At 47.9% G+C, this 22,630-nt stretch overlaps 2 protein-coding genes across 2 annotated transcripts; both read left to right on the forward strand.

Annotated features, from left to right (window-relative positions):
• The first annotated feature begins 2,744 nt into the window (after positions 1-2,744).
• On the forward strand, positions 2,745-6,901 carry LOC127315157 (uncharacterized). The gene is made up of 3 exons (XM_071824357.1): positions 2,745-4,178; positions 4,256-4,512; positions 6,835-6,901. Exons 1-3 carry the CDS (start codon positions 3,153-3,155, stop codon positions 6,899-6,901), a joined length of 1,350 nt encoding a protein of 449 aa, XP_071680458.1. The 5' UTR covers positions 2,745-3,152.
• Positions 6,902-21,611: 14,710 nt separating this feature from the next.
• On the forward strand, positions 21,612-22,296 carry LOC127312265 (calcium-binding protein KIC-like). Its single transcript, XM_051342815.2, has one exon. The coding sequence runs from the start codon at positions 21,729-21,731 to the stop codon at positions 22,098-22,100; it is 372 nt and encodes a 123-aa protein (XP_051198775.1). The 5' UTR covers positions 21,612-21,728; the 3' UTR covers positions 22,101-22,296.
• The last annotated feature ends 334 nt before the right edge of the window (positions 22,297-22,630 follow it).

The raw sequence follows: 22,630 nt of genomic DNA on the forward strand, positions 1-22,630 counted from the left end.
GAACGCCAAAGTTGCGATCAATTTCTGAATGCCGCAAATTTGCGAAGGTAAGACCCCAGATCCGTTCTGCTGGGCGTGGCATCGCCAAGGACTGCGCTCTGCTGCTTTTATCCGTATCAACAGATACGAAGAAAAATCCTAACGGACGCGTTAGGTACCCGATAAATTTGACTGGGACTCGACAGAATGGTAAGACCTTAAGCGGCACCTGTCGACGTTTACACCAGTATCCCGAGATCATGTCCAGGGACGTGATCTTGAAGTAGGTTTTTGCGGATTGCCACCAGAGCAGTTAACTAGTACCTGATCCGTCAGATGAACTAGCCCCAACTACCATTATCCCTGTACAATATAGAATTTTATATGAAGAAGTATAAAAAGGTTAAAGCTTTTGAATAAAAATAAACAGTGGAGATTTTCCCTGACTCTACGATTCAAGCAAAATCTCGGGGGCTACTGACATAGGAATCACAAATGGGCTTGCGGTAGATAGTACGCGGGGTTTCATCAAGGCCCACTACCCGAAGAATAAGAGGATTCGAGAGCCCAAGATGTATTTAAGGAAAGATAGAGTTGTAATAGGAAGTGTTATTTTGTAATCTGGCGGGATGAGTTAGAAACCGTCCCGGACTCTGTAATTTGTACTATACGAATCCCTCGGCTCCACCTCCTATATAAAGGGGGAGTCGAGGGACGAGGAGATCATCGAATCATTATCTGCAAACCCTAATTTTCATAATCGTCGAGTACTTTTCGGCTGAAACCTTCGAGATCTACTTGCCCTCTACTTCTAACTAAACCCTAGCCTACAATCCATAGGCATTGACAAGTTGATACCTTGTCAATCGATGCTTCCAAGCATTCCAGGAAATCCTCTGGCAGCATTTTGTGCCATGATCCTTGCAGTCTCTTCCTCAGTTGGCCCTCTCAAGTAGTATTTGCCAAACTTTCCCACCACAGCTCGGCAAAACTTGTACATGCACTCAATGGCAGTAGACTCACTCATGCGAAGGTAGTCGTCCTGTGTATCGGCAGGTGCTCCGTATGCAAGCATCCTCATGGCGGCGGTGCACTTCTAAATCGACGAGAACCCGAGGACGCCTACAGCGTCGAGCTTGAGCTTGAAGTAGGGGTCGAACTCTCGAACGCCGTGGAGGATATTCATGAACAGCCCCTTGCTCATCCTGTACCGGCGCCGAAAATTGTCGGCATGTGTTGCGTCGTCGGCGAAGTAGTCGTTGTGCAGCATGGCATGCCCCTCCATCCTCTGCCGGGGCTTCGACTTCCTTCTTCCCGGCCTTGATCCTCCGCGGCGCGGCCTCTTCCTCTTCTCTGCCTCAGCGTCAAGCATGTCCTGGAGGGACGCGATGATCAGCAAATGCTCCCGCACGTCGTCGTCGAAGGCTTGCTCGTCCTCCAGCAGCAGGGCAACCATCTCATCGTCGCTGTCCATGGCTACAGCAAAATCAATGGTTAAAATTGCGCCGAGGCAGACGACGGAACAAACAGCGGCCAATCGCGCCTACCTGGCAAGTCGTCGAGCACCTTCTGTGCGTGGAGGTGGGGCGGATTTGACGGCGCGTTCTGGGACGCGCTGGCGACGCGGCGGCGGCGCCACGACCGGCGGGAGCCCCAGCCGCGACAATGATGCCGACTCTCAGCAGAGATCAGACGCCCAAACGGCCGGGAAATCCAGCGGCGGCGGTGGGGTGGGAGGCGCGGGAAGGAATGAGCGACGAGAAAAGAGGCGCGAACCAACGGTTTATGCAAATAGTCGCCGACATGTGGGAGCCCGCCTCGCTTTTCGTTGTGTCCGGCGTCCCCGGTGCGTCCCCTGTGGGATGGGGACGGGCTCGGGGCGCCGGACACCGTATGGGGGCGCGCCGGACAAAAATGGGCTTTGGGGGACGCGGCTGGAACGGTTTTTTTATCCGGCGCGCCCGAAATCCCTTTGGGGGACGCTTTTGGGGACGCGACTAGAGATGCTCTAATGGTAGATGGTATCGGGCAGCCATAAGATGCTCAAATTGCAAAATAAAGGTCATAGATACACCACTTGTACCTAGCCGTTGAAATCCTATCTTGTTGTGAGAAAACAAGGACACAATGTGAACTACTATCAAGTGTTACTCCTTATGCTAACTTACTATTGTAGAAGCTTTCCTTATATATGTGTCTTGCCTTTTCTTTGTAGATCAAATGACGGTTTCCTAGTCCATTTGTGCCCCGGCTGCAACTTCATCAACTACATCATAAGCAACAAGTGCAGCCCCAACTTCATCTACTACAACACAAGCTGCAACACCAAGAACATCTTCTACAACTACAAGAACCTCTGCTGCTACTACTAGTCAAACATGTATCCAGGACGGAGCTAGCAGGGAGCTGGCTTGGGCCATGGCCCCCCATGGTGAATTTTTTTCCTGAAAAACCTCTTGCTAACCTGTAGATTTGACACGTAAATTTCCTTAATTTGTTTATATGACCCACTCCAAGAAATTTTACATGTAACTAGCCACCCTCGTGTAACTTTCCTGGCTCCGTCCCTGCATGTATCCCTCAAATGCCCCATGCTTCAGCTCCATCACGCACACCATGGATTCCGCCAAGACTGATCGCTCCAACACATGCGCCTCCATGCGAACAACAAATGGGAGAGGGGTATCTAAACTCCAGAATGTATAGCTACTTCGCTGCCGCAGGTCTTGATGATGAGAATCAGCAAGAAGAAGAATGGTGTGTAAGAGCATCTCCACTCGTCCCCCCGACGAGGCCCCCGAGCGACGTTTTTTCCATCCGGACGGCGAAATTCGGCCCAGTCGCGCCCCCGGTTCCTCGTTTTCGTCCGGATTTGGCCCTTAATCCATCCGGCGAGCCCACGCCACCCCCGGCCCCCCGGGGCGCGCTCGGGGACTCCGGACGAAAGATTTTGGCGCGAAACGGCGTGTGGACCCGTGTAGTCGGCGACTGGAAAACCAAATCCTGTCGATTTTCCCTCCAATTTGCTTGCATATCCCCATTCCCTCCAATTTGCTTGCATATCCCCATTCTCTCCCGCCGAAATCCCCCAATCTCCTCGTCTTCCAGCTCCAGTTCCTGGCGGCGTCTTCTCGTCCACCACCACTCTCCTCCTCGTCTTCTCGTCCACCACAATGCCGCCGAAGGCGCCGGCGAGGAAGATGCGGGCGAAGAAGACGAAGCCGCCGGGCATGTCGAACGCCGAGTGGGCGGCGGACGAGCAACGGCGCGACGTGGAAACAAGCGCCAGGGCGGAGAGGGTGAAAAGAGCCGCCGCCAAGAGGTCGGCGGAGGCGGCCCAGGAGGAACAAGCGAGGCTGATCAGCATGGCCTATAGCGGCGGTATGTTCCCCGGCCAATGGCCGACGCAAGGTACAACAAGTTCCCCGTCTTCCTTATCGTCTTCGCTGTACTCGCCGTCGCCGACTGCCGTGTTCCAAGAGGGCGCCTACGTCCAACCGTCCAAGCCCACACCGTCGCCGCCCGAGGTTGACGTCGGCGGCGGCGGCCTGTTCGAGGGCACCTCGCCGGCCCTGCGACGAGGGCCGCTCACGTTCGGTGCGATGGCGGCGCCGAACGAAGAGGAGATCCACGAGATGATCACCTCCGGCACCACCGCCGCCGCTGCGAGCCCGGGGTTCTTCATGACCGCCGCCGCTGCGTGCCCGGGGTTCTTCACGCAAGAGGAGACGAGGGCGACGGCAGCTGTGGCGGCGCGCAACGAGCATCGGGAGGATGTTGCCGACGGAAGCCAAGCCGTCGAAGAAGAAGGCGAGGAAGAAGAAGAGCCAACTCAATCCGCCGCCAACCTGTCGAAGGGGAAGAAGAAGAGGAAGAAGGACTCGCCGCCTGCCGAACCGCGTATCAAATGGACGCCGAAGGAAGAGGAGTGCCTCGCCGAAGCTTGGATGACCGTGTCCACGAACGGCATAATCGGGGCCAATCAGTCGTTCGACACATATTGGCTTCGAGTGAAGCAGGCGTACGAGGAGCGCAAACTCGTCGATCCCTACTTCAAGAAGACGAACATGAACGTGTTCCGGGGAGACAAGGCAATGGCCACCCATTGGGGGCTCATGCAGACGGCGTGCAGCAAATGGCACGGCATACAGGAGGAGTGCGAGAAACGGCCGATCAGCGGCCACGACTTGGAGCAAAAGGTATGCTCCGTCGACCCTGCATCACCGAGGTACATCGTCGTTAGCTGACCCGTATCGCCGTGTTCTTTTTTCCCCAGCTGCGCCGAGCTTTGGACATGTACACGGACGACACCGGCCTGCAGTTTAAGTTCCTCAACGTCTACGCCCGCCTCGAGAACTGCGAGAAGTGGAAGGAAGTCCGCACGACCCTCTCGAAGAGCAAGACCGAGCAGTACAACCCCGACGCTCCGGCGGCAAGCGCGGCGGAAGGGCGCCCTGAACTCGGCGAAGAAGCTCAAAGAGCTCAAAAAGACGGGCAATCCCGCCGACGGGATGCAAAGGCGTCGATCGACAAGTGCTGGGCCGACTTGAGGACTAACGCCGACGGGAGGAACGACAATATCGACGGCAGGTGGCGGGAGATGCTCGCCAACCAAGGCGTCCGGATCGCCTCGTCAAGACGATGGCGGCGGCGAAGAAGAGGAACACAGACTTGGCGTTCCTCATGGGCGGCGGCGACATGGAACTGATGGACGAGGAGACGAGGAATTGGTACCAGGGCCACCGCAACGACATCCTCCGAGCCACTCCGGCCAGTCCTTCGTCGTCTCCGCCGGCTCCTACCTCGTCTGCCTCACCATCTACCTCGTCGACTGCGGCTGCTTCGACGTCCACTGCCGCTGGTTCATCATCCGCCGCCGCAGCCGCTTCGGCCACGACGTGTGATGAGGAAACTGGTCCGTCGGACGAAGCCGTGCCGGCCGGGACTGCCGACGAGCCTGTTTCCGTGTAATTTCCCTCCGATCGCCGATCTGTGGCTGATCCTTTTGCTCCTTTTGCCGATCATCTGGCCGTACTTGTAGCGCGGGACGGCGGTTTGTTTGAATTTAAACTCTATCCGCCGAACTCCGGGTGGACGACTGGAAATACGGTACTCCCCACGCCTTAATTTCGTCCAATCCGGAGGTAGTTTCGTCCGGATTTGGGCGTGGGGAGCCCAAACGAGTGGGGATGCTCTAATGCTAGACGGAGTGATCATGTGCAGCCCTTTTTTATGATGCATGTGCGAAGAGACACAATTTTTTTGAATATTTCTACGTGCCATGATGGTGATCCGAATGATGGTGATATTGTCGATGTCATCTCTCATGCTATAATGCTGCAATGTTCATGTCGTTTTCTTACGAATGCTCATATTATTAAAAAATCACAACACATGTATGATGTGCTTTTATTGTTCATGTCATATTTCACGGTTAATTCTATAATAATACTTATATTGGTGTTGTCATTGCTTATGCCATATTGCTCCTATTGTTTTTACCAACAAAACTGATGTATGACTGACGGTGATCATTGTTAGAACTAGTTGTGGCTATTTTGAAGGGAAAATAGTGGCTTGGCATGTTGAAGAGAGGTGCCAGAGTGGCTACCAGGCAAGTTGTTAAACAGAAAAAAACAAATCGTTAGAGTTTGTTGCAACCAATTACCCGTAGAGCTACGAAAAGAAAAATAAGTGCAACCGTTACTCTGGATTGTGCAATTTTCTCCGGAGAGTACCAGTACGAGCCTGACAATGATGGGCGCGTTGCCGCAACGAACATATGGCTCATCAGTCAATCCACATCGTCCTGATCATGTCGATTTCCCGCCCAACTGATTGGGGTTAAATAATGTAACGGAAGACACGATTGTTCCGTGCGATTTTGCTGCTGAGTTTGGTGCGTGCACGAATTAAGCAAGATTCTTGGTACTGCTAGTACCCTGTCTGCTGGCTGCCCTGCCTGGTCACTACCCGGCTGTAGAGCTTGCTGTAGGCTCCGCGCCTTCCTCCCGCCAAACGCGCACTTGTTTAATTGTGGCCATTTGCAGCATTGCAGCACACTCATCTCTCTCAGGCATTCAAATTCAATCGATTAGTAGTATAATAAATCGGGGGGTTGTCATTGAGTTGTACAATGCCGATACCACAAGATCGAGCTACCCTTCGATCCTGGCTGTCCCTTGCCACGCGCGTCAAGAACTCAAGATTCTCTCAACATCTTTGTCCCCGTGCTGGCCATGGCGCACGCACGGTGATCTGCTCCAACCTGCTCGGGTGGTTCCTTGTACTCTGACCAGGGATCACGAACCAGATAATTAAGTCGTCAGTTTGAATCATGTGCATCAGCATGACAGGACAATCTGCCTCTTCATTCTGATCTAACTGTTTTCTCCGTTGCATCGTGAGGTATGCTCCCTTGCGAAAGAACAGGTGCAGCTGCAGCTTGGGCTCCGCGTCAGATGTGTCCACGCTGACACTGCCTTTGTTTATATACTAACAGATCATCACGGAGCTAGCTTCTCGGATTCTTCTTCTCCCCCGTGCGTGCGCTTCCATCGCCACGCCACTGGATCATCACCGTATTTGACTAAGCATAGAAGCACCGGATCTCGATCTAGCTCGATCGATCTATCTCCAGCTGGGAAATGATGCTTGCGCTCCATTCGCTAATAGTACCAAGCTGAGCAAAAACATTGCGCTTATTGCACGCGCGCGGAACATTTTACTTTCAATTCACCGATGCGCTTCGGTTCGAAATTAGCGAATGCGGGGAGCGGATCTAATTCCAGCTCCATCGAGCTGTTCCACTAATTAGGTTCCGAGACTGACTGACTGACTGTGACTAACTGACAGAATTAACGCCAATAGCCTGTTCCGTTCTGTCCTTATCCTCATCGATCTGGGAACAAGAATCGTCTGATGCTCGGCGAGCGTCAATCACACACTTCCCGTAAACAGATCCACAAGACTGAATCAAAACTAGCCAGCATTATCCACTGGTAACTTCCCTTTCACTCTCCGAGACTTGCCGGCCAGCTGCTTCACCCGGTTGCCTACGAATCTACGATCGAAAAGCTCATGGAAGGAAACTTAACTGAAAAATAATGGAGACGTAAGAGCATCTCCACAGGTGCGCCCCAAATAATCGCTGGTAGGGAAAACCGGCACTATTGTATGGGGAGCGCCGCCACAACATCCTTTATTTGGGGAAGCTGCTCCCACACCGGCACCCTCCATACGACAGCCCCGGTAGATGGCAGCGGCGTGAGTTTCTATCTTCGCCGTCACCACCTTCTCCCTCTCCAACTCGATCTTCAAATCTTGCTTGTCCAGTATTTCCTTCCATACAACGGCGGCCCTATCCGCCACTTCCTTGTTCTCCATTGAGAAGGAGGATATCATCTTCTCAAGGGAGGCGTCCATGACGGCTAATGCCGGTGCCGCATTTCTCTCGGCCTTGGCCTTTTTGATCAAGATTTAGCCCTTGATGTTTCAGAGGCATGGGATGCCACTATTGATGTGAACCTAGGTATACTTTTGTGAGGGGTGTTACTATGAACCTGTGATGTTATTGTATATGTGCATGAGATGCCTATGTGGATACATATGTTAACAAAGCTAATTAATGTGGATATTAACTACTTGGCTTTCTATGTGCTTGGCATTTTGGTGATAAGATCACCATATATGAGGTAGGAACTGAAAATTGTGCTTGCACACAAAAAACACAAATATTTTGCATTTGTACTAAACCACATTGTGCAAGCAAACAAACAAGAGGAAAAAAATGCACCAATATTCAACGTGGGCAACCAAACATATTGAAAGGACACGGATGTCGCCTAGAAGGGGGGGGGGGGGGGGAATAGGCGATTTAAAACTTTTACGAGATGGGCTTAACAAATGCGGAATAAAACTAGCGTTTACTTTGTCAAGCCCAAAGCCTATATACTATTGTTCACCTATGTGCACCAACAACTTATTCTAAGCAATGGTTCACCTATGTGCACCAACAACTTATGCTAAGCAATACAAGCAAGTATGTGATAGCAAGATATATATAACTTCAAGCACGATGGCTATCACAAGGTAAAGTGCATAAGTAAAGAGCTCGGGTATAGAGATAACCGAGGCACGCGGGAGACGATGATTTATCCCGGAGTTCACACTCTTGCGAGTGCTAATCTCCGGTGGAGAGGTGCGGTTGCTTAGTGCTCCCGAACGCCACAAGAGGCTCACCTTGAGGTGTGGTTGCTCGATGCACACCAACGCCACAAAGGCCTCACCCCAAGATGCGGTACTCACACCACACACCGAACGCCACGAAGGCGCCTCACCTAAATCTCCGGTGACCCTCGCCACAAAGGCCTAGGTCACGGTTCCACTAAGGGATTTCCTTCGAGGCGGAAACCGGGCCTTACACAAAGATTGGGGCACACATCCACAACTTAATTGGAGGCTCCCAACAAACCGCCACAAAGGCCTAGAATCCGTCTAGGGTTCCAAGAACCCAAGAGTAACAACTTCCTTGCTTTCACCTCCACGAATCACCGTGGAGAACTCAAACCGATGCACCAAATGCAATGGCAAGAACACCACAAAGATGCTCAAGTCCTTCTCTCTCAAATTCCAGCAAAGTTACAAAAGCTATTGGGGGAATAAGAGAGGAAGAACAAAGGAATTCACAAAGAACTCCAAGATCTAGATCTAGAGAGTTCCACTCACAAAGAGATGGATTTGATTGGTAGAAGTGTAGATCTAGATCTCCTCTCTCTTTTCCCTCAAATGGGGGCAAGAATCATGGAGGGATTGAGAGAAAAAAGGGCAAGCTTCTCAAGAACAACAATGGAGGAGAGAGAGAGTAGAAGAAGCAACAGTCCAAGGAGGAAGAAGGGGGGTATTTATACCCCCCAAGAAAATCGAGCCGTTTGGGCAAAACCAGGGCCGGATAATCCGGCCTAAGTAAGGGCCGGATTATCCGGGGGCCGGATTATCCGGCCTCAGGGACAAAACCTGGACAAAATCCGGCCAAAAATCCGGCCCCTATACTGAGCAGCAATTCCTCAGGTCCTTAGCCGATTTCGGGGGGGCCGGATATTTTCGAAATATCCGGCCCGGATAATCCGGCCCGGATATTTCCGAAATATCCGGCCCAAGTAAACTGCAGAAACACCAAAACTAAAACGGGCATAACTTTAGCATCCGGACTCCGATTTTGATGATCTTGGGCTTGTTTTGAAGCTAGGAACAAGCTCTACAAGATCATGCAGGAAACCATCATAGTCCAACAAGGGAGGATAGAAACAAATGATGAAAGGTTTGACCTATCTAAAAAAGACATACCGGTAAAACCTCCAATCTCGAAAATGCAACAAGTTGCCCGTGCAAAAACCATTCTTGATGAACTAGAGCTTGTCATGAGAATAAGCACAAGCTCTAAATTATCACATGGATAAGATCCAAATGACAACCAAGAAAGATGATGAAAGGATGCAAAGGTTTGAGCTCTCTCCGAACGATACGATCGAGTTACTCACTCGAGAGCCCTCTTGATAGTACGGCAACTAAACTATAAACCGGTCTCCAACTACACTATGAGACCGGTGAGAAATAAACCCTATCAAGAGCAAACCTTATACTTGCGCATTCCACTTGAGCTTGATGACGACGATCTTGACCTCAACAAGATGGAACGCATTTCTTGCTTGTGCTTGCTTGACGAAGTCTTGTAGATTGCTCCCCCATAAACCACCATGGGAGAGCTTCTTCTTCGGCGCATCTTCGCATAACCATGACCACCATGTGGATTGCTCCCCCATAATCCACCATGGGAGAGCTTCTTCTTCGGCGCATCTTCACATATCCATGATCACCATATGGATGGCAAGACTCAAGCAAAGGATCTCTTCGAGATGGCTCATCTTGAACTTGCACATCATTTCTTCATTCTTCATCATGTTGATGTCTTGAAGTAACTTGAGGGCTCACTTCATCTTCATCTTCAAGACATACTTGACACTTGATATCCTTCATCAATTTCTTCTTATTGCAACCTTGAAGCCAACATATGGTTCAAGAATTGCCTATGGACAACTCCTACAAATATAACTCAATGCAAACATTAGTCCATAGGGATTGTCATTAATTACCAAAACCACACATGGGGGCTCCATGCACTTTCAATCTCCCCCATTTTGGTAATTGATGACAATCTCTTTGAGAGGGTTTATATAAGGAATTTAAGTAACAAACAAGTTGAATCTATAGAGCAAACTCCCCCATAATATATGCATGTGTGAATGATCTTGACTTTCATTGCATATATTGGCATTCAAAGCCTAGTGGAGTTTCCTCTAAATATTCAACTATGCAAAGCAACAAGATGCAATGCAATAAAGGCACATGCTTAAGCACAAAGCAAAGACATAACCAAATTCCCTTAAACCCTCCAAACTTCTCCCCCATTGGCACCAATTGCCGAAATGGGTGAAAAATTTAGAAGGCCAATATAGTGAGAGTTCCTCCATAGCGTGTGCATTTCTCATAATTTTAGTGGAATCAAATGCACATATCCAATTACGAATATTCGGAAGGAATCACACCATAGATAGGATCAAAGATTGCAAAAAGATAACAAAGTCAAGAAGCTTCAACAAATGAAGCAAGCAACCAAATGAACCACAAAGAAGATACCAAAAGAAAGATAGATATTATGATAAGATCAAGAAGATTGCTCTAAATAATATGAGGAAGCTCCCCAAGGTTTGTGCACAAAACAAGACAATTTGCATTGGAGTATAAAGTGCACAAACATGGAATCATCACTCCCATAATATCATTCAAAAACAAAATATACCAAGTGAATTAAACTCTAATGATCACCAAAAGATAGTGCTCTAAATTAAATGAGGAAGCTCCCCAAGGTACATGCATAAATTAAAATGTTGTATTTGAATACAATATGCATAACATGGAATCCTCACTCCCTCATTACCATTTAAAACACAAACATTTGGAATAGATCATAGATAGATAAATAAGCTTAACACTTGCAACAAACAAATAGTTGAGCAACAAGTAAGAGGCACCATAATAAAAAGGCTCAACCAAGAGGATATGTGAAAGGCATGATAAAGCATACTATAAGACTATTACAAGGATGAGCAAAAAGCATCATCATAGTCTTCAATGAATTATATTGCTTAGCATGACCAATCAACACGCAATAAATAAATAAGATATCAAAAGGAGATGTATCATCTCTTATGTGTATAAGTTTCTCTAAGTGGGCAATATCACAAAGATATTTATTCACAAAGAAACATGCACACATAAAATAGATACGCAAGAAAAATAGTATGATATCCAAGATGAAGTCATGCAATATACCAATAAGAATTTTTGCTTAATAGCATGGCCAAAGGCTCAATTTTATCTTATTGTACATTCATGAACTTCAACCACAAACAACTAAAATACATCACAAATATCAACAAGGGATAGAAGATAGTTGGGATGCATTTAAGAAAGGCAACAAGTATCACAAACGGGGATACCAAAAGAAGTAACTAAATTTGCACTTTCATCTATATTGCACATGTGAGAGCGTTGACGAATTGATATGCAAAAAAATTGCTAGATAGGCATAGTTGGGATGGATGAATCATGAGCATGATTTAAAATACTTCCCAACAAATGCACTCATCTCAAATTACTCACATTCACAATAAAGAGGTTTCATTAAGACTTTTGCAAGAAGCACAACATTTGCAAATCAAGAGATTCATGCCAAGATGCAACCATAAGGTTGGATACAAGAAAAGTATGCATGAGAAGATACTTGTTACCAAGATAGCATTGGTGTGGATGTAGTAGATATGTGTTCGTTGATCATCCTAGCTTGCCTCACGTTACCATTGAGTCACCACTTCTTTCCAAGAGTGAGACAAGCATTCAATGCATATCCATTGTACCTAACACAAAGGTAAGTACAAAATGGTCCCCAAACTAATTGGGTACGAAGTAGTTAGACACACTACAACATATAGGACAAACTCCACAATTTTTTGTGCATATAGATATGAAATTGAATTTCATGCACATCTTAGTCAAATTAGGATTTGATGGAGTTTACCCTATATATTGGATCAAAGAAAGTGACACATGCCATAAGATATACATATATTAAATATGCATGCACAATACTTTCAAGAACCAAAGGAAGATACAATTTGGACAAAACACCAAATAAACCAAGAGACAATGGTTGTCCAAATTATATCAAAGAATCAAATCAACACAAGATTGACTCCAAAGACTTATCTCATTATAAGAAGCTAATTAAATCTAAGCACAAAGAAATGAGATAACCAACTCCCAAGGGAGCAAGGTTCCAACAAATAAACCAAACCCTCGACACTTTTTATGATGGCACAAAGTACCAAAAAGAAAATTTATGACTCCCAAAACCAAATTTTTGATAAAGATCAAGAGATGTTAAGCATTCTAACAAATATAGGAGAGCTCCCCCAAGATTAGTGCATTATATAGGATTTTGCATATGAATACTAAATGCACAAAACTAGGATCATCACGCTACCTAAATCTACTAAAATGCTAAGAAAGTTTGAATAAACAAATTAGATCCATAAGATGCAAGGAAGACACATGGGAGTCAAAGCACAACACATTCATGGCAATAAATAAGACAATTTAAACACAAGAGCCAATGTAAATATGATCAATAAATTTCTACCCAATAATAGATTGCCAATTGTCCTAGGACAAGAGGTATTAGGAAATATTTTCCGGTGGTAGTTTGTAAGTATATGTAAGATCATTTTTACACCAAATAAAGCATATGGTAAAAGATAAGAGTTAACCAACATGCAAAGAGAGTTTCTTGATAGCTTCAATTAGTCATACCAACATGCAAAGCAATTAATAGTATTCATACCAACATGCAAAGCAATTAATAGTATTCATACCAACATGCAAAGCAATTAATAGCATTCATACCAACATGCAAAGCAATTAATAGTATGACTTGAAGCACATGGTTTTCCAAAAATGTATTGAGGGACACATTGTGAAAAACCATGCCAAGAAAAACTTTCACAAATAAGATCCACAAAGATATTAGCAATGAGGCCATTTAAGCAAATTGGAACTTGTTTGAGAAAACATGTCACATATGAGAGACAATTTACAATATCAATTCTATGTGACACAACCTCAAATGTTCACATTTCCTAGGCTTGTAATATGCACAAAGCTTATTACTCTCCCATAATGTGATAAGGAATTTATTTTCACAAGAGGCAAATAAGATCCAACTAGAGATATTAATGGACATTAGAATTTGAATTTCTCATGAAGATGACATACCACATAGAGACTAGATAATCTTGCAATATCAATTCTAAGTGATATTCCTCATGTACACACATTGTTAGGATTGTGAAATTCCTAAAGGCATATCACTCCCCCAAAATGTTATAGTCCATTAATCTCTCATAAGAGCCATATAAGATACAACAAGATGCAAAGAGGCTCCAACACAAGCACAAATACATGGTGTGCAACCTAACATACATAGACTTGATTTCTCAAGAAAAACAAGTAGGATGCACAACATATACAAACACATGTTAGGAACAAAACTAACACATGCAAAAGGGCGAGTAACTTTCAATATAAATGAGTTGAGCACATGTTACCGCAAGGAGGAACATTGGGTGTATGATAGAAGTAAGATAACCAAAAGACTTGGCTTGAGATAATATAAATGATGAAGATCCCTTAATTCTTCATGATGTAGCCAAGTCTCCAATGCCCTCCAACAAGCACCTATTGATCAAATTTTGGATTGTTGGTCCCCAACTAAGTTGGGTCCTAAGAGGTTAGTCACAATAGGCTTGGCAACCCAAATGGTTCTTTTCTTGACACCACTTTGAGCACCAACATATTTGGCAAACACATTGCCACCCTCATCCTTACGAAGAGAATAAACATCATCAATGGTGATAGAGTTGGATGAGGTACCAATAGTGCACAAGGAGGAGATGTGGCCCTTCTCACGGCATATGTAGCAAGTTCTTTTCTTCTCCTTCTTCTCACTAGATTTCTCCACAATGGGAGCATTGGCTTGATTCTTCTTGGGAAGTGGAATTTCTTCAACTTGAGGTTGAATATGAGTTTGAGCTTGAGGCCGCTTCCCTTTTTGCTTCTTCTTCAAAGGGCAAGATCTAACATGGTGCCCTTCAATTTTGCACTTGAAGCAAACAATCTTGGCCGGGTCTTTGACTTGTACTTTGCCCTTCTTCTTCTTCTTGTTGTTGTTGTTGTTGGACTTGTTCTTGTTGTTGGATTTGAATCCAAGTCCACTCTTGTCATTGGGGGATTGTTGCACACTTAACATCGTATCAAGTTTGCATTTTCCTTCATGACTCTTTACCAAGTCATTCTTCAAAGAAGTGACTTGGGCCTTGAGCTCTTTGATTTCCTCTACATGGTTAGTAACAACACAAGTACTAGAGGAAGTAGAACCTTCATTGTTAGAGCAACAAGGCAAGGAAGATAATTCATCACAAAATTTAGCAATACTATGAGTGGATGAATTACAAGGACTAGCACATGGCAATATAGCATTTTGAGTAGTAGTGCTAGTATCCACATGAGGCTCACAAGGTGTTGCCTTAGATATGATAGCCTCATGAGCTAACTTTAGCCTATCATGAGAGGCTAGAAGATCCTCATGGGAGCTAGAAAGCTTTCCATGATTTTCTTCCAATTTCCCATAATTGCAAGTTAGCAAATCAAGTTGAGCCCTTAGCTCAACATTCTCCTTCACGGTAGATGCTTCACAAGAAGTAGAGTTAGTAGCACAAGCATCATTATCAATAGCAATAGGAGAAGGCAAGTTGGCATGCACTTTTAGATAAGAAGCTTTAAGTTGCTCATGCGACTCGGTGAGTTTGGTGAGCGCACTCTCAATGACCCTTGAGCCCTTTTTGAGTTGCTCAAAATCCTCAAGGAAATTAGCATTAACAAACACAAGCTTATCATTTTTTAGCTTTAGTTCATTTGCCATCTCAAGAGCTCTATCATGGTTTTCCTTTTCTCTAGACAATTCTAGAGCAAAGGTCTCCTCAAGAGCTTCCTTGATGGTTTGTTCTTCTTCAAGTTCATTCTTTAATGATGCTACATCATCGGCATACTCTCGTTCAAGAGCACCCTTTTTATCAATGGTGTTCTCATGCATCCAAATAAGTTTTTGGCTCTCAATAGCGGTAGTCAAGATTTCAAAGAAGTGAGTGCTAGCAATTTTATCTTTGCAAATAATCTTGAATACACTCTTACCCTTATCGCGTAGAGAGACAACCCAATCCTCTTCTTCATAAACATCCTCATCCTTATCACCACGAGAAGTATGAGGTTCCATGGTAGGAGATACCGTGGAACCCTTGGCCATAAGGCACATATGAGAACCGTGAGATAAAGATGAGGAGTTACTTGAGGCTCCTTTCAAGATCTTGTCTTGACCAATAGAATCTTTGGTTTCCTCTACAATGTTAGTCACACAACAACTAGAGGAAATAGAAGCATTTTTATCATGGCCACAAGACAAAGCAAGCATATCATCATTAGATTTATTCAAGCAACTTTCACATGATATGCAAGGACTATCAACACAAGCATGTAAATCATTTCTAGTGCTAGATGTGTTTGAGTCCGTAGATGAAACATTGCAATGAGATAGAGATGAAGAATCATCAATAGAAAGCTTAATATCAACATTGCAATTTTCATCACCACTCACCATATCATTACCTTGTGTCTTGACACACTTTGGTGAAGTGGATGAAGATGAGAACTCATCACGGCCGGAAGTGGAAGCAATGCAATCATCCTTAATAATATTGGACACATCATATTTATCTTGAATTTTTGTCCATAACTCATGAGCGCTCCAAAAAGGCAAGTATGGAAAAAGACCTACATCTCGCAAAGCATTCATAAGAACATAAGAAGCTTGAGAATTGAGATATAAATTTTTCTCATCCTCTAAAGATAGATTTTGTGAATCCATAGGAGGAGAAAAACCTATATCTACAATTTTCTCCATATGAGGGTCAATGTCCCGAAAATGACTAAGCATGCAAATTTTCCAAACATCATAATTTGTGCCATCTAATATAAGAGTGTTATCGTGCACTAATCCTCTAGCCGACATCTTTACTCTCAAGGCGGTGAAGCCTAAGAATGAGAGACCTTGCTCTGATACCAATTGAAAGGACACGGATGTCGCCTACAAGGGGGGGGGGTGAATAGGCGATTTAAAACTTTTACGAGATGGGCTTAACAAATGCGGAATAAAACTAGCGTTTACTTTGTCAAGCCCAAAGCCTATATACTATTGTTCACCTATGTGCACCAACAACTTATTCTAAGCAATGGTTCACCTATGTGTACCAACAACTTATGCTAAGCAATACAAGCAAGTATATGATAGCAAGATATATATAACTTCAAGCACGATGGCTATCACAAGGTAAAGTGCATAAGTAAAGAGCTCGGGTATAGAGATAACAGAGGCACGCGGGAGACGATGATTTATCCCGGAGTTCACACTCTTGCGAGTGCTAATCTCCGGTGGAGAGGTGCGGTTGCTTAGTGCTCCCGAACGCCACAAGAGGCTCACCTTGAGGTGTGGTTGCTCGATGCACACCAACGCCACAAAGGCCTCACCCCAAGATGCGGTACTCACACCACACACCGAACGCCACGAAGGCGCCTCACCTAAATCTCTGGTGACCCTCGCCACAAAGGCCTATGTCACGGTTCCACTAAGGGATTTCCTTCGAGGCGGAAACCGGGCCTTACACAAAGATTGAGGCACACATCCACAACTTAATTGAAGGCTCCCAACAAACCGCCACAAAGGCCTAGAATCCGTCTAGGGTTCCAAGAACCCAAGAGTAACAACTTCCTTGCTTTCACCTCCACGAATCACCGTGGAGAACTCAAACCGATGCACCAAATGCAATGGCAAGAACACCACAAAGATGCTCAAGTCCTTCTCTCTCAAATTCCAACAAAGCTACAAAAGCTATTGGGGGAATAAGAGAGGAAGAACAAAGGAATTCACAAAGAACACCAAGATCTAGATCTAGAGAGTTCCACTCACAAAGAGATGGATTTGATTGGTAGAAGTGTAGATCTAGATCTCCTCTCTCTTTTCCCTCAAATGGGGGCAAGAATCATGGAGGGATTGAGAGAAAAAAGGGCAAGCTTCTCAAGAACAACAATGGAGGAGAGAGAGAGTAGAAGAAGCAACAGCCCAAGGAGGAAGAAGGGGGGTATTTATACCCCCCAAGAAAATCGAGCCGTTTGGGCAAAACCAGGGCCGGATAATTCGGCCTAAGTAAGGGCCGGATTATCCGGGGGCCGGATTATCCGGCCTCAGGGACAAAACCTGGACAAAATCCGGCCAAAAATCCGGCCCCTATACTGAGCAGCAATTCCTCAGGTCCTTAGCCGATTTTGGGGGGGCCGGATATTTTCGAAATATCCGGCCCGGATAATCCGGCCCGGATATTTCTGAAATATCCGGCCCAAGTAAACTGCAGAAACACCAAAACTAAAACGGGCATAACTTTAGCATCCGGACTCCGATTTTGATGATCTTGGGCTTGTTTTGAAGCTAGGAACAAGCTCTACAAGATCATGCAGTAAACCATCATAGTCCAACAAGGGAGGATAGAAACAAATGATGAAAGGTTTGACCTATCTAAAAAAGACATACCGGTAAAACCTCCAATCTCGAAAATGCAACAAGTTGCCCGTGCAAAAACCATTCTTGATGAACTAGAGCTTGTCATGAGAATAAGCACAAGCTCTAAATCATCACATGGATAAGATCCAAATGACAACCAAGAAAGATGATGAAAGGATGCAAAGGTTTGAGCTCTCTCCGAACGATACGATCGAGTTACTCACTCGAGAGCCCTCTTGATAGTACGGCAACTAAACTATAAACCGGTCTCCAACTACACTATGAGACCGGTGAGAAAGAAACCCTATCAAGAGCAAACCTTATACTTGCGCATTCCACTTGAGCTTGATGACGACGATCTTGACCTCAACAAGATGGAACGCATTTCTTGCTTGTGCTTGCTTGACGAAGTCTTGTAGATTGCTCCCCCATAAACCACCATGGGAGAGCTTCTTCTTCGGCGCATCTTCGCATAACCATGACCACCATGTGGATTGCTCCCCCATAATCCACCATGGGAGAGCTTCTTCTTCGGCGCATCTTCACATATCCATGATCACCATATGGATGGCAAGACTCAAGCAAAGGATCTCTTCGAGATGGCTCATCTTGAACTTGCACATCATTTCTTCATTCTTCATCATGTTGATGTCTTGAAGTAACTTGAGGGCTCACTTCATCTTCATCTTCAAGACATACTTGACACTTGATATCCTTCATCAATTTCTTCTTATTGCAACCTTGAAGCCAACATATGGTTCAAGAATTGCCTATGGACAACTCCTACAAATATAACTCAATGCAAACATTAGTCCATAGGGATTGTCATTAATTACCAAAACCACACATGGGGGCTCCATGCACTTTCACATATGCATAATATTGTCCTATAGTGTCAATACTGAAAAACAAGAAAAATGCATACGAGCAACCAAACACAGCATATAATATAGCATAATATAAACAAATAATTATACTCCCTCCATCTATGAAAAGATGTCTTAACTTTGTGAAAACTTGAGGGTATCTAGATCCGTCCCGTACACCTTCGCCCTGAGAAACGTAAGAGGGCTATTAGGGTTTATTCGCCTCCCTTCGGCGCCGCCAATGATCTGCCTCACTTCTTTGCCCTTCGAGCCATGGAGGTGGGGTGGATCTTGGCCCCCATCGGCGGGAGGGCTCAGTTCGCCTGGTTTTAGGGTTTTAATTTGGTGCGGTGGTGCTTAGGTGGAAGCGGCGGCTTCTTTAATAAAGTCTTCCCGCCTTCACCCCCATCTCGACAATGACGTCAAGAAGTTTGTGGGAGTGGTGTGGCTCTCGAAAACTTCTTATGGCGGGGTGGGGGATCTTCAGATCTTTATGGAGCTTTATCGGCCATTATTCCTTCTTCCTCGTCTCGGATGTGGTCTTGTTGACCCGTTATGTGACTTTCCATCTGTGACCGACAACACCAGGACGACTCAGGGAGAAATGCAGCGGTGGCGCGCCATCAACATGGTCTGAAGGAAGATGAAAGGCATCTCAAGATTTTCGTTGTAATTTTTATCCGAAGGAAGATGAAAGGCATCAGGGTTTTATTTGAAAAAAAAAGATGTAGGGGACGCCCTACATCCCGACGTGACACACACGCACTTCCGCCTAATAAGAGCTTCGTTCGTTTTAGCAGCTGTCCTGATTCCCTCGTCTCCCACACTATTTTTTTTTTTGAGAAACACAGTACAAACGCAGCCGCTCACATACACGCGCATACACTCACCCCTATGAACGCATACACGCACACCCTACCCCTATGAGCACCTCCGGAAGACTGAGCCGGCGGATTGGATCTTGAAATTGACGAAGTCACCACAGGCGCCTCGCTGTCGACGGGAACGTCGCCTCCCACTGAATGAATATTCCGCCTTTATGAGACACACAGATGTCAAACCTGGGGTTTGAACTCTGGTGGGCTGGGGTACAACCACCCACCTAAGGGCATCTCCAACCGGGCGACCCAAACGGACGCGCTGGGCCGTCCGTTTTGGGCCGTTTGGGTCGCCGCCAGGACACGCGGACAGCGCCCCGCGTCCGCGTGTCCGTTTGGGTCGCACGCTGCGCCCAACGCGGCGACCCAAAGAGACGCCACGTGGTTCGTCTTCCTTGCGCGGCGCTGCGCCATGGCAGGCCTCGACGGGACAGCCATGGTGGGCGGTGGAACGCGCGGGAAAGTTCCCGCGCGCACCAAGGTTCCCGCGCGCGCGAAAACGCCATTGGCGCGAGCGACCGCCCAAGTTTCCCGCCAGGCCGCCGGCTATAAAAGACGGCGGCGGTCTCACGGATCGCAACACCATCCTCTCCCCTCCACCTTCTCCGTCGCCATGCCGCGCACCTGCAGCCACATGGGCCAAGCTCTCCTCGCCGCCCGGGCCGAGTTTCCGCGGACGGTGGAGGAGGACCGCGCGACTCGCGGTGGGTCGCCGACGACGAGGCGCTCCGCTGTCGCTGCGAGGCGGCGGCACGTAAGGCCGGTGACGCGGAGATGGTGGAGGCGGTCGCGGAGGGCTGGCACGAGACCGCGGACGGCCGGTACGAGGCCGCGGAGGAGGGCGGCCGCCGCGGAGGAGCCCGTCAACGAGGAGGACCTCGCCGGCGAACATCAACGCCGCCATCGAGGAGCGACTCGCCGACCTCACGCGCGTGACGAAGGAGCACGAGGGCAATCGGCGGGCCGGCCGCCGCCGCTAGGCGACCTCCTCGGCCGGAAGAACGAGCTGCTCGCTATGCGAGCAGCCCGTCACCTCATCCAGATGCCGTCCCCGAGCGGCGCGCCCGGGAGGATGCCGAGTCGGCGGAGCGCGGCCGGCAAGAGCGCATGCGCCGGCGGCAGGAGAACCACGAGGCCCGTGCCCCCGCCCGCGTCCGCATTGAGGCGCGCACCGCCGTGGAACGCGCCGCTCTGCAGAGGTGGAGCTATGCGGGAAGCGGATGATTCCGCCGCAGAGGCGGAAGCGCGAGCGCGCCCGAGGTGCGCGGACGGAAAGGAGGAGGATGACGGCCTCCTTCCAAGCTGCCGAGGCCCGCGCCGCCGCCGCGCCGCCGCCGACGCGCCACCCAGCCCGTAGTGTCGGGAGTGGAATCCTCACGCGTACATGCCGCCCGCGTCGAGTGAAATCCACGGCCCGACGGCGAGCTTCGGCGAGGAGCCGAGGCGGCGGCCCCGTACGTATTTAGGATAGAAGTAGTAGCTAAAAAATGTAATGAGTTCTTTTTAATGAAAAATATTATTTATGCCTATGGCACGCGTGCCGAGGGCGGACAAAGGGCGGACGCGAGCGACCCACTTTCGCGTCATGACCACGCAAACCCGGCCAAGATTTGGGCCGGGTTTGCGTCGATCCGGACGCCGCGGGCATCCGTTTTAGGGATGAGTCCGCGCGCTGGGCCGGGTTTTTGTCCGGCTGGACCCATCCGGACGCGCGGGCGGGGTCGCCCGGTTGGAGATGCCCTAACCACCCAACCTCAAGTTGGTTCTCGTCTCCCACACTATTTAGTATTCACAGACCAACGAACCATCATCAATCACACCTCAAATACCAAGCAATCTCACCTTCCACACTCCACACCAACAATCCACCAGCGATCGTTCCTCAGAACCAAGCAATCAAGCAACCAGCAAGCATCAACAGCAACACCACCATCAAACTCACACCATGGCATCTCACCAGCCTGTCCATCAGAAGCATCACCACCACACACGTGACGTGAGACCCATCCCATCCCACCGTCCCTCTCCCGCCGGCGCCTTCCGCGTGACCACCACCTTCCCTGAACCTCCCTCCTTCGTCTTCCCCCTATTTATTCCCTCACCTCCCACTCTCTCCACAGACCAACAATCCACCATCCATCACACCTCAAGAACAAAGCAACCAACCAACCAACAGCACAGCAAGAACTACACAACAATCCACTCACACCGATCTTCTATCCAACCATGGCATCGCAGCCCCAGCAATCGCAGTCGGTTGGGTTCGAGGACTACCTGCCGGTGATGGCGGAGCGGCTGGGCGAGGAGGGCCTGATGCAGGAGCTGGCCTCCGGGTTCCGGCTGCTGCAGGACCCCGCCCTGGGCCTCATCACCTTCGCCAGCCTCCGCCGCAACGCGCCGCTGCTCGGGCTGGGCGGCATGTCCGACGATGACCTCCGCGGGATGCTCGCCGAGGGCGACTTCGACGGCGACGGCGCCCTGAGCGAGATGGAGTTCTGCGTCCTCATGGTCAGGCTCAGCCCCGAGCTCATGGACGAGCCACGCAGGTGGCTCGACGACGCCGTCGCGCAGGCGTCGCAGTTCCTCTTCACCAGCTAGAGATTTCTCTTTTTTTAGTACTACGATTCTTCTGTCCGTTGTTCATAGTCAGGATTTATTGAAGAAGGCAGGCAGGCACTGTCGATTGGATCACGGTTTTCCACTTGTACTCTCCCCGGTCGTTCCCCGCGGGAAATATCTCTATGATTTAATCGACATAAGCTTGTGCGGTTTCACTACGTACATGTGCAGTTCCATTGAATCCGCGATCGTTCGCCCCAATCATCAGATCAGTAGATCAAAGCCAGTGTCACACTATAAGGAAAAACGCGATTTCTTCCATCTGTCGATCATAGTCATCAAGCCAAGAGGCGCTGCTGATAAATGTGAGTCAGATCCCCGATTCCCCGTACCAACAACGCGCGCCGGCCTGCCTGCCTGCCGGCTGTCCGAGGAACCCGCGGCCAGTTCAACGCGGACGCAGGTGTCAGTTTCATTCTACCAGTGCTTTGTTCAGTGTGTGTTTACTCGGTCTGATCGCGCTCTGGGAAAACCGATCGAGGCGCCAAGCAAATGAAAGCCCGTCGCTG

The sequence above is a fragment of the Lolium perenne genome, chromosome 7 (assembly GCF_019359855.2).
Source record: "Lolium perenne isolate Kyuss_39 chromosome 7, Kyuss_2.0, whole genome shotgun sequence".
In the NCBI taxonomy this organism is placed as follows: Eukaryota; Viridiplantae; Streptophyta; class Magnoliopsida; order Poales; family Poaceae; genus Lolium; species Lolium perenne.

Excerpts from the sequence above, each read along its gene's own strand:
- LOC127312265 (XM_051342815.2), top strand. The coding sequence starts at position 21,729 with ATGGCATCGCAGCCCCAGCAATCGCAGTCGGTTGGGTTCGAGGACTAC.
- LOC127315157 (XM_071824357.1), top strand. The coding sequence starts at position 3,153 with ATGCCGCCGAAGGCGCCGGCGAGGAAGATGCGGGCGAAGAAGACGAAG. Across the intron at positions 4,179-4,255 it reads GCCACGACTTGGAGCAAAAG|CTGCGCCGAGCTTTGGACAT; the intron begins GTATGCTCCGTC and ends TTTTTTCCCCAG. Across the intron at positions 4,513-6,834 it reads GCAAAGGCGTCGATCGACAA|AATTAACGCCAATAGCCTGT; the intron begins GTGCTGGGCCGA and ends ACTAACTGACAG.